The sequence below is a fragment of the Orcinus orca genome, chromosome 1 (genome assembly GCF_937001465.1).
Source record: "Orcinus orca chromosome 1, mOrcOrc1.1, whole genome shotgun sequence".
Classification (NCBI taxonomy): Eukaryota; Metazoa; Chordata; class Mammalia; order Artiodactyla; family Delphinidae; genus Orcinus; species Orcinus orca.
The window spans coordinates 24,180,299-24,192,562 of record NC_064559.1 but is presented as its reverse complement, the minus strand read 5'-3'; the positions used below and the strand labels follow the sequence as shown (position 1 = coordinate 24,192,562).

Below are 12,264 nucleotides of genomic sequence, written 5' to 3'. Positions count from 1 at the left end.
CTGTAGTTTTCTTTCTTTGTGACCTCTTTGTCTGGTTTTGGTGTCAGGGTGATGGTGGCCTCGTAGAATGAGTTTGGGAGTGTTCCTCCCTCTGCTATATTTTGCAAGAATTTGAGAAGGATGGGTGTTAGCTCTTCTCTAAATGTTTGATGGACTTGGCCTGTGAAACCATCTGTTCCTAGGCTTTTGTTCGTTGGAAGATTTTTAGTCACAGTTTAAATTTTTCTGCTTGTGATTGGTCTGTTCATATTTTTTATTTCTTCCTGATTCAGTCTTGGCAGGTTGTGCATTTCTAAGAATTTGTCCATTTCTTCCAGGTTGTCCATTTTACTGGCATATAGTTGCTTGTAGTAATCTCTCACAACCCTTTGTATTTCTGCAGTGTCACTTGTTACTTCTCCTTTTTCATTTCTAATTTTGTTGATTTGAGTCTTCTCCCTTTTTTTCTTGATAAGTCTGGCTAATGGTTTATCAATTTTGTTTATTTTCTCAAAGAACCAGCTTCTAGTTTCATTGATCTCTGCTATCGTTTCCCTCATTTCTTTTTCATTTATTTCTGATCTGATGTTTATGATTTCTTTCCTTCTGCTAATTTTGGGGTTTTTTTGTTCTTCTTTCTCTAATTGCTTTTGGTGTAAGGTTAGGTTGCTTATTTGAGATGTTTCTTGGTTCTTAAGGTAGGATTGTATTGCTATAAACTTCCTTCTTAGGACTGCTTTTGCTGCATCCCATAGGTTTTGGGTCATTGTGTTTTCATTGTCCTTTGTTTCTAGGTATGTTTTGATTTCCTCTTTGAATTCTTCAGTGATGTCTTTGTTATTAAGTAGTGTATTGTTTAGCCTCCATGTGTTTGTACTTTTTACAGACTTTTTCCTGCAATTGATATCGAATCTCACAGCATTGTGGTCGGGAAAGATACTTGATACGATTTCCATTTTCTTAAATTTACCAAGGCTTGATTTGACCCAAGATATGATCTGTCCTGGAGAATGTTCCATGAGCACTTAAGAAGAAAGTGTATTCTGTTGTTTTTGGATGGAATGTCCTATAAATATCAATTAAGTCTTTCTTGTTTAATATATCTTTTAAAGCTTGTGTTTCCTTATTTGTTTTCATTTTGGATGATCTGTCCATTGGTGAAAGTGGGGTGTTAAAGTCCCCTAGTATGAATGTGTTACTGTCGATTTCCCCTTTTATGGCTGTTAGTATTTGCCTTATGCATTGAGGTGCTCCTATGTTGGGTGCATAAATATTTACAATTGTTATATCTTCTTGCATTGATCCCTTGATCATTATGTAGTGTCCTTCTTTGCCTCTTGTAATAGTCTTTGTTTTAAAGTCTGTTTTGTCTGATATGAGAATTGCTACTCCAGCTTTCTTTTGGCTTCCATTTGCATGGAATATCTTTTTGCATCCCCTCACTTTCAGTCTGTATGTGTCCCTAGGTCTGAGGTGGGTCTCATGTAGACAACATATATATGGGTCTTGTTTTTGTATCCATTCAGCCAGTCTATGTCTTTTGGTTGGAGCTTTTAATTCATTTATATTTAAGGTAATTATCGATATGTATGTTTCTATTACCATTTTCTTAATTGTTTTGTGTTTGTTACTGTAGGTCTTTTCCTTCTCTTGTGTTTCCGGCCTAGAGAAGTTCCTTTAGCATTTGTTGTAAAGCTGGTTTGGTGGTGCTGAATTCTCTTAGCTTTTGCTTGTCTGTAAAGGTTTTAATTTCTCCGTCAAATCTGAATGAGATCCTTGCTGGGTAGAGTAATTTTGGTTGTAAGTTCTTCTTCATCACTTTAAATATGTCATGCCACTCCTTTCTGGCTTGCAGAGTTTCTGCTGAAATATCAATATTAATATTTCTGCTGAAATATTAACCTTATGGGATTCCCCTGTATGTTATTTGTTGTTTTTCCCTTGCTGCTTTTAATATGTTTTCTTTGTATTTAAATTTTGATAGTTTGATTACTATGCGTCTTTGCATAATCTCCTTGGATTTAACCTGTATGGGACTCTGTGCTTCCCGGACTTGATTAACTATTTCCTTCCCATATTAGGGAAGTTTTCAACTATAATCTCTTCAAATATTTTCTCAGTCCTTTTCCTTTTCTCCTGGAACCCCTATAATTCAAATGTTGGTGCATTTAATATTGTCCCAGAGGTCTCTGAGACTGTCCTCAGTTCTTTTCGTTCTTTTTTCTTTATTCTGCTCTGCAGTAGTTATTTCCACTATTTTATCTTCCAGGTCACTTATCTGTTCTTCTGCCTCAGTTATTCTGCTATTGATCCCTTCTAGAGAATTTTTAATTTCATTTATTGTGTTGTTCGTCACTGTTTGTTTGCTCTTTAGTTCTTCTAGGTCCTTGCTAAGTGTTTCTGTGTTTTCTCCATTCGATTTCTAAGAGTTTGGATCATCTTTACTATCATTGTTCTGAATTCTTTTTCAGGTAGACTGCCTATTTCCTCTTCATTTGTTAGGTCTGGTGGGTTTTTATCTTGCTCCTTCATCTGCTGTGTGTTTCTCTTCTCATTTTGCTTAACTTACTCTGTTTGGGGTCTTCTTTTTGCAGGCTGCACGTTCGTAGTTCCCATTGTTTTTGGTGTCTGTTCCCAGTGGCTAAGGTTGGTTCAGTGGGTTGTGTAGGCTTAATGGTGGAAGGGAGTAGTGCCTGTGTTCTGGTGGATGAGGCTGGATCTTGTCTTTCTGGTGGGCAGGTCCACGTCTGGTGGTGTGTTTTGGGGGTGTCTGTGGTCTTATGATTTTAGACAGCCTCTCTGCTAACGGATAGTGTTGTGTTCCTGTCTTGCTAGTTGTTTGGCATAGGGTGTTCAGCACTGTAGCTTGCTGGTCGTTGAGTGAAGCTGGGTCTTGGCGTTGAGAAGGAGATCTCTGGGAGATTTTCACCGTTTGATACTACGTGGAGCTGGGAGGTCTCTTGTGGACCAGTGTCCTGAACTTGGCTCTCCCACCTCAGGGGCACAGCACTGACTCCTGGATGGAGCACCGAGACCCTGTCATCCACACGGCTCAGAATAAAAGGGAGAAAAAAGAGAAAGAAAGAAAGAAGAAGATAAAATAAAGTTATTAAAATAAAAAATAATTATTAAAAAAGAATGTTTTTAGTAATAAAAGAAAGAAAGAAAAGAGCAACCAAACCAAAAAACAAATCCACCAATGATAACAAGTGCTAAAACGTATACTAAGAAAAAACGGACAGAGAGAACCCTAGGACAAATGGTAAAAGCAAAGCTATACAGACAAAATAACACACAGAAGCATACACATACACCCTCACAAAAGAGAAAGAGGGAAAATATATATATATTGTTGCTCCCAAAGTCCACCTCCTCTATTTGGGATGTTTCGTTGTCCATTCAGGTATTCCACAGATGCAGGTACATCAAGTTGATTGTGGAGATTTAATCCGCTGCTCCTGAGGCTACTGGGAGAGATTTCCCTTTCTCTTCTTTGTTCGCACAGCTCTTGGGGTTCACCTTTGGATTTGGACCCGCCTCTGTGTGTAGGTCACCTGAGGGCATCTGTTCTTCGCTCAGACAGGACGGGGTTAAAGGAGCAGCTGATTCGGGGGTTCTGGCTCACTCAGGCCGGGGGGTGGGAGGGGTACTGATGTGGGGCGAGCCTGCGGTGGCAGAGGCCGGCGTGACGTTGCACCAGCCTGAGGCGCGCTGTGCGTTCTCCCGGGGAAGTCGTCCCTGGATCCTGGGACCCTGGCAGTGGCGGGCTGCCCAGGCTCCCCGGAAGAGGGGTGTGGATAGTGACCTGTGCTGGCACACAGGCTTCTTGGTGGCGGCAGCAGCAGCTTTAGTGTCTCATGCCCATCTCTGGGGTCTGCCCTGTTAGCCGCGGCTCGCACCCGTCTCTGGAGCTCCTTTAAGCAGCGCTCTGAATCCCCTCTCCTTGTGCACCAGGAAACAAAGAGGGAAGAAAAAGTCTCTTGCCTCTTTGGCAGCTCCAGACTTTTTCCCGGACTCCGTCCCGGCTAGCCGTGGCGCACTAACCCCCTGCAGGCTGTGTTCACACTGCCAACTCCAGTCCTCTCCCTGCGTTCCGACCGAAGCCCAAGCCTCAGCTCCCAGCCCCTGCCCGCCCCGGCGGGTGAGCAGACAAGCCTCTCGGGCTGGTGAGTGCTGGTCGGCCCTGATCCTCTGTGCGGGAATCTCTCCGCTTTGCCCTCCGCACCCCTGTTGCTGCGCTCTCTCCCGCGGCTCCAAAGCTTCCCCCCTCCGCCACCCACAGTCTTCCCCCCGCGAAGGGGCTTCCTAGTGTGTGGAAACCTTTCCTCCTTCACAGCTCCCTCCCACTGGTGCAGGTCCCATCCCTATTCTTTTGTCTGTGTTTTTTCTTTCTTCTTTTGCCCTACCCAGGTACGTGGGGGGTTTCTTGCCTTTTGGGAGATCTGAGGTCTTCTGCCAGCGTTCAGTAGATGTTCTGTAGGAGTTATGCCACATGTAGATGTATTTCTGATGTATTTGTGGGAAGGAAGGTGATCTCCGCGTTTTACTCTTCTGCCATCTTAAAGCTCCGCCTGATAAGCTTTTTTCAGAGAGTGAAAAGAGTGAAGGAAAGTTCGAATTTTGTAGGACTTTGGAAATGGTTCTTATTCAATTTGTCATGTTTGTCACAGTAGAAAAAGCAGTTTTTCATTTTAAGCTCAGTTGAAGGCAGGGATTGTTCTTTTTCTTTCTGTTGCTTACCACAGTGTCAGGATACTGCTTTGCAACACACTTAACAGCCAGCAATGTGGACCTTGGACTAGTAGGATTTCTTCAGGTGGAAGTGGTAGGGACTGGCTCCAGAGTATTTCAGGCAGGAAAAAGGAGGGCTGAATATATGGTGACAGGAAAGTAAGGGATGAAAACTTGAATGTTATCTTCTATTTTATGTGATATAAAAAAACCCCTACCTATTATTCATATATTCTTGTGCAGTGTTGTTACATAATTAACTAATTTTTAATAATTATCTAAAATAAAACTAAGTTTTTAGAATCTTTTCTACATTGTTGGAGAATGCTTTGTTCAAAAAAATAAAATGATTCTCATACTGATATAAAATGAACACGTTAAAATTTTAGTTAGTTCATTAATTGAGCAGACCTGTAAGATGTCACAACTATTTCAGAGAAGTCAAAGAAGCTCAAATTTTTATGAAGTATAGGAATGTTGAAACGAATTCACAAAAGATGGAAACTTTTTTCTTCCCCTATGGGAAGGGAAGTAAATTGAACCTCTACCAGACAGTGAAAGGTTGCAATCACATAACTTGGGAGAGCATACTTTAGACAATGCAGTTTTCCACTGAAGCACAGACAGTCCCTACAGTCTATTTGCTTTTGGTCAAAAATAATGTCAAAGAAAGATTGTTCTTAATCACACAATAAAGCTGGTCTCATTAGGCATGGCCTTATTTACATAGTAGCAAGAGTGTTAATTTATCACGTGGGCCTTCTAAGTTTGCTTTCCTTTTTTCTTTTTTTTTTTTTAAGATTTAATTTTATTTATTTTTGGCTGTGTTAGGTCTTTGTTTGCTGCGAGTGGGCTTTCTCTAGTTGTGAATGGGGGCTACTCTTCATTGCGGTGCGCCGTCTTCTCATTGCAGTGGTTTCTCTTGTTGCAAAGCACAGGCTCTAGGCATGCAGGCTTCAGTAGTTGTGGCACGCAGGCTCAGTAGTTGTGGCGCACAGGCTTAGTTGCTCTGCGGTATGCAGGATCTTCCCGGACCAGGGTTCGAACCCATGTTCCCTGCATTGGCAGGTGGATTCTTATCCACTGCACCACCAGGGAAGTCCCTCTAAGTTTGCTTTCATAAGTTAAGTTTTCATAAATTATCTCAGATTAGACTTTTAAAAACCCTCTGTTATTTGCTAAGCCAAGAGTAGGAAGCAGCACCCAGGGAACTCTCTCCATATGTTTTATTGTAATTAGTCTTTATTCTCAATCGCAATGGAAGTCTCATTATTTCTCATTTTTTTTTTACGGGAATGGAGGATTTTCTTCCATTACTATTTTGAGTTGGAGGCAAAAATTAAAATATCAGAAACTTAGTGAAAATACAAAGTTAGTGTGGTTTGATATATGTTTTATTTTCAGATTGAAAATATCAGAAGGAAGCATAATTATCTGCCGTTCATTATGGAATTGTTAAAGACTTTAGCAGAACACCAGCAGTTAATACCACTAGTAGAAAAGGTAAGTATTTTACTGGCGAATACTTAAATTAGATTTAGATTCTCCAAAAAATGTTTTTTGGCTTGAGAAGAGATAAAATTTGTTGAAGCTTTTTATTTTCATTTTTTTGCTCTTACTTACTGTTTTTCATCTAGAGGAACATCAGTTCAATCTAATATTGCAAAATAAAAACAAGGAATTGCATTACTGCTTTAGCTTTCCAGAATCCTTAGTGTCAGGAATTCAGGTTGTGCTATGTTAGAATGAAATGTAAAACCTTTTTCTTTCCTTAGCTGAAAACAAATTATTAATTTTAGTTATTGAAATAATAGATTTTTCTTATTTAACTTAGCAAAAATTTGAATTATCATCAAATTTACTACTAGAATGAAGGGGGAAAAAACATAACCTAGCCTAAGAAATAGGTTTTCTTATTCCTAAGTTATTACTCTTTCCACTGAGGGAAAACTAGCATAGGTTAGTGAAAAATTTGGACCGTTAACTTAAAGACCAGAATACGTGGTAGGTTTTTTTTTCTTATTTTTAAGTTCATGAAGCAAAGATACATTTCAACCCAGCTGTTTGATAGCATCATAAATTCTAAATAATACAAGATGTGAGTTAAGGTTTTCATATATACATTATTATCTAGATCCTGAACATGTGCTTCAACTTTTGGCATTAAATGTAAAAATTTACATTTAAGAAAATTTAGAAGAGGACTGCTAAGTCTTCTCTTTTCCATATAGGTTTTTCTATTCATGTATCTCAGGGTGTTAAATCATAAAAGTCCAAGATGGGAAACTGATTTTTAAAGTTTTAGATTAACAGTTAGGGTCCTGTGATCCTCAGAATTGCCTGGTTAACAGAGTACCTCGATATTATATTCTTTGTATGAAACACTATGAAATATTTCTCTGTTGAAAATATTAAACAAAATGAAATATAGACTGTTATGCTCAATTGTATGATGTATCAGGTATTAAGTATAGATAAATATTATTAGGGACCAGACAAATGTTATTAGAGAAATTTTAAATATATATGTTGTGCTTTAAAATTGGCCTGTGAGTAAACTTTTTTGGGCAAATTAAGAAAAGGACCATTCTTACTTGATTTTAATGACAGTATATTTCCATAATTTTTTAAAAAGCATAGATAGAGTACAATAGCTTTTCAGCTTTTACATTAGAACCATAATTCCTTAGTTCACATTATTTTGGACACAGGGTGGCAGTATATGAATGCCTAGTGTTAGTGGAATACCAACTCAGTCTCTTCTTGTGTTTGCATTTGTTCTATTGAATATAATACAAAGACATTATATGTCTGTTTTATTGAAAGGGTAGTTACTGACTTGCTTGTTCTTTGACTAATAATATTGTACAAGCAATATTGAGATATATTTCTTTCTGTATAGACACTATACAGAAAGATACTGTATATGCAGTATCTTTTATGTGCCTAGATTCTGAAGGGAATTCAGATTCATTATTTGATTAAAATTTTTGAAATGTTTTGATTATTTATCCAACATTTATCTAGCTGAAACTATATTTGAGGCAGTCTCTTAAAGTCAGTGGATATACACATAATTAAGACACATTTTTCTGTCTTAAGCAACTTAGTTGGGGAAAGGAATACATGATTATAGTACTGTGCTGCATAGTATTATTCTGATAAGTGCTAGAATAAAGTCATGCTAAAGATTCTGGGGGATCACAGGGTAGCTCCTAAATAGCTTTATGCCACTTAAAATTTCACGTCCACAAATTTTGAATCTGTGGTTAGAATTAAATGCTTAATTTCTGCCAATAATCACCTTCCTTAGCACAAATATATTTTTGTTCATCTTATTTTGAAAAAAGAAATCATATATCATATTGAAATATCACTTTCTGCTGGTAAATGGAAATGTTAAAAATTAAAAAAACAATAGATTAAGATTACAGTTATATCCAATATGAAGACTTTAGTAGTGAACATTACTTAATAAGTAATACTTCTAAGAAAAGAATTACATGTAGAATTCAGAAATGGATTATTATGTCAAAAATCCCCCCCTTCCCCCCAATGCCAAGTGAAAGTAGAAAAGATGTGGCTAGTCTAGGCAGTGTTGCTACTTGCTAAAGCCATCCAGGATCAGATTTCTGAGTAATTGGAGGCAGGTCCTGACTGCCTGTGATGGTGTGGAAGTATTTGACCTGTGGAAATCTTCATTTTACAAAATAACAAAGAGTGAGGACTTTGATTTTCCCAAGAGCATGCGGCTTTAATGAATTAGATTAAGATATTGCCGTGTAAGTGTTCTTGTTCTATGAAGCTTCTGGTCTTATCTGATCAGTTCATTGAGTATACATTACATAAAGATTGCTCAGGAGGTAACCTAAAAATATAAAGTTATAAAACTTCTTGTGCCATATACCAAATCTGTTCCTTAAAATATAAAATAAAATCAGCTATATTAAGATTTCATTTGTAAAACTTTTATTCAGATACATTTACAATTCTTTTAAAATTTTATCTCAACCTTTATTATGTATTTCTGAATCATTGTCTATCCCAGGTTTTTAATAACCACCAATAACCTACCATAATTTAGAATCACAGATTTTGTTGCTATGGGGGATTCAAAGCACAGTACTGAATTTTGTACACATTTTACCAAGACATTATAATTCAGTTGGTAATAAATAACTAATCTGCAGAACTTACTTTTTCTATCTCTTAATAGAAATAAGGTAGAAGAATAAAGTTATCTGCAATAATATGTACATTAATACCTATGATTACAGAATTATCTGACTTCAGTCAGCAATTTTTAGTATCTCACTAGCACACTAAATAGAAGGAAAGTATTTCTTAACAGTGAACATTTTTTCCATGCTATTTTGAAATACAGTATTTTTTATTTTTCAACAAAGGCAAAACAGAATACAGGCTTTCAGTTTAAATCTCAGATATGTTACTTAGCTGTTATGTTATTAGCTGTTGCTTTTAGGCAAGTTATTTACTTTATTATCGAATCTATTTGCTCATCTATAAATTGGTAATCACACTTCACATTCTTAAGGATTAAATGAGATAATATTGGTCAAGTTCATAATATGTGCTCAATAAATGGTGGTAATTATTTTTAACTTATTTAGCTTACCCTTAGTTTTATCTGAATTATATAGTTTAATACATGTATGGATACTCTGCATTATATGTCTTTGCTTTTTAAATTATGTTGTAAAATTTATGTCATTAACCAGTAGATTGATTCCTGTTAATCCTAGTAAACTTCCTGTATATTCAGAGATCACTAAGAAAAGAGGTACATATTTTTATTTCCAAATTATATCTAAAATTGAATAGTATTTTTATTATTTGGAAACAGAAGACTTCTTTGAGAAATTGTACATATCAAATTACAAATTATGCTTGTTATTAAAAATGTTTATGCAAGTAATTTTTTAATTTTTATATGGTACGTATAACATATTTCCTCTTAATATATTCTAATGCATTGCACTTAATTTTATCATACGGTTGTACGATAATTCTATTATCATTATAATGCATTATAAAAAAAAGATTATAGTTCTCATTAAAGAAGTTTTTTTCTTAATTGTATAATAGCAGAAGTCTAATTTATTTGTTTCTTTCTGATTCAAGTGCCATAGTGGAAAGAACATTATATTCTAGTCTTCTAAAATCTTGCTTCTCAAAGTGTCACCTGAGGACCAGCAGAATTGGCATCACCTGAGAGTTTGCTAGAACTTTAGATCCTCAGGCATTTTACCAATTCAGCCTGCATTTTAACACAGTCATTGGTCTCTACATTAGAAGCACTGCTATAGAATATGTGTCTGACCTCTATTGAGGTTTTGTTATATATTAGCTGTGTGACTTGGTCAAGTTTGATAACACCTGTAAACTCTGGCTTCCTCATCTGCTAAAAAGTGAAATAGAATTACTGTGTTTAAGCTCTATACTTGTTACGAGGTTCAAGTGAAACTTGTGAAAACATTTTTTTGGTCTTACATGAGCGAAAAAAACCTCACTTATATGTGAGGTTTATCAACACTATGGGTATATAATCCTTAGTTATGTTAAACTCATGTAAACTATTATGTTAAACTCATTTATTCAAATATGCAGAGATTAATATAGGATTTTTCATATACTCAGTTTGTATGAGAAATGGGCACACATGTAAATATATTGTTTTGAAATAGTTATGAATGAGTATGACTTTATAGGATGAGTAATTTTGTATTTTTAAATTGTTACCATTATAATAATACATTTCAACTTCAGGTAAGAAAGAACTGCAAACCAAGTATGATCCTTTTTTATTGAGCGCAAAGCATAACTATATCATTGTCCAGGAGTAGTCTGTTGTGAGTCTTATAAAAGATAATTCTCTAGAAATCTTGCAAACAACGCATCTCAAGCTTTTTAGCTTAAGAATGCCCTCTTAGACACATTTCATTTTAATGTGAACTGGAACAGGCTTTTAAGATTTTATAGTATACTATCTTTAATTTCTAGGCAAAAGAAAAACAGAATGCAAAGAAAGCACAGGAAACCAAATGAAGAAGATGCTTTGGGATGTGTACCCATTTCTGCTTCTGCACTTATTTTCAAGGAAACCATTAAGTATAAAGAACTTTGAGCAACATCCTAATCGACTCAGCGCACGTTTGGCAATAGCCCCAGTCTGTCTTGTCTTCAGTGCATGGATTCATAACCTCTCCCTGCCTGCATCATGTGCGTGTGGTGCATATTAAATAAAAGTGGTGTTCAGAGCACTTGCCGAAATCCCATTATATGACATTGGATCTGAGAACTCCTGTTGGTTCTCTGGATAGGTAACTACCGTAATGAACCGTAATGAACTACCGTAATGAAAATGGACAAATGATATTCTCTACCTGTAATTGTTATAATTTTCCAATTTTCCAGCTTGGTTAAATGCTTAAAATTTATAAATGTCAGATCTATTAAATGGAGTCTCTTGTTTCTTCTCATCATTAATGAAAAAATCAGTATTTCTGTCTTTGATATCTAAATAATTTGAAGATTTAAAAACTGAATTTTATCTTCTATACCAATTATTTGTAAAAGCTTGATTTTAAAGGAGGTCATTTGAAAAGAACAGAAGTATAGTTTCTGGGCTTCCCTGGTGGTCCAGTGGTTAAGAATCTGCCTGCCAATGCAGGGGACATGGGTTTGAGGCCTGGTCTGGGAAGATCCCACATGCTGCGGAGCAACTAAGCCCATGTGTGCCACAACTACCGAGCCTGCACTCTATAGCCTCCGAGCCACAACTACTGAAGCCCACGTGCCTAGAGCCCGTGCTCCGCAACAAGAGAAGCCACCGCAATGAGAAGCCCGCACACCACAACGAAGAGTAGCCCGCACTCAGTGCAAGTAGAGAATGCCCACGCACAGCAACAAAGACCCAACACAGCCAAAAATAAATAAATAAATAAATGTTTAAAAAAAAAAAAAAAAAGCATAGTTTCTAGTGATTTTCATTGCTACCAGTAGAAAAAGTAAAAAAATCCCAATTTTATTTTAGCAAACTTTTTTCAGTGTCTGGGATTATATTTGTATTGTAGAATTATTTCAGGAAGGTGTATTATGCATCAAAGCAAAATTTTAGGTTAAGAACAGATTGTAAATCTTAAAGATTTTTGGTGCTACTCTCAGTTTGGCAACATTTTTTCAAGCTGTTAAGCTGTATCTTTATAAAGAATTGGGGGTTTAGCAATTCAGGCTATCTGCTTTTTTTAAAAAAGGATGATGATGGTGGTGGAGGATCCTTCTTTGCCAATTTGAACAAAATTAGTACAGCCCAGTAGTTTCCAAGAGCCATTTATCGTTTGCCCGCAATGGAATTGGGAGTTGATTTGTTTTTTATTTTATAAAATAATATTGTATTCTTGCTCTTAATCTTCTTTTCCAAGTTAAACTTTAAAGGAAATTTTATAAAACTTATGTTTGTAAAGGAAATAATCTTTTTTCTTTACTAGGTACCTTTCTGAAATTGATACATGACTTTAATATTTTATTATAGAA

At 36.2% G+C, this 12,264-nt stretch overlaps 1 protein-coding gene across 4 annotated transcripts in view; it reads left to right on the top strand.

Moving 5' to 3' along the window:
• Positions 1-11,192, top strand: part of UCHL5 (ubiquitin C-terminal hydrolase L5) — a 47,147-nt gene extending 35,955 nt beyond the window's left edge. For 2 of the 4 annotated variants that reach the window (XM_012535214.3, XM_004275841.4), the window contains exons 10-11: positions 6,115-6,213; positions 10,732-11,192. In XM_012535214.3, coding sequence (XP_012390668.1) covers positions 6,115-6,213; positions 10,732-10,776 — 144 coding nt within the window. In that variant the 3' untranslated portion in view covers positions 10,777-11,192. Of the gene's footprint in view, positions 1-6,114; positions 6,214-9,449; positions 9,512-10,731 lie in introns of all 4 variants that reach the window. The other 2 variants (XR_004486524.2, XM_033439182.2) reach the window with 2 other exon arrangements.
• Positions 11,193-12,264: the final 1,072 nt, after the last annotated feature.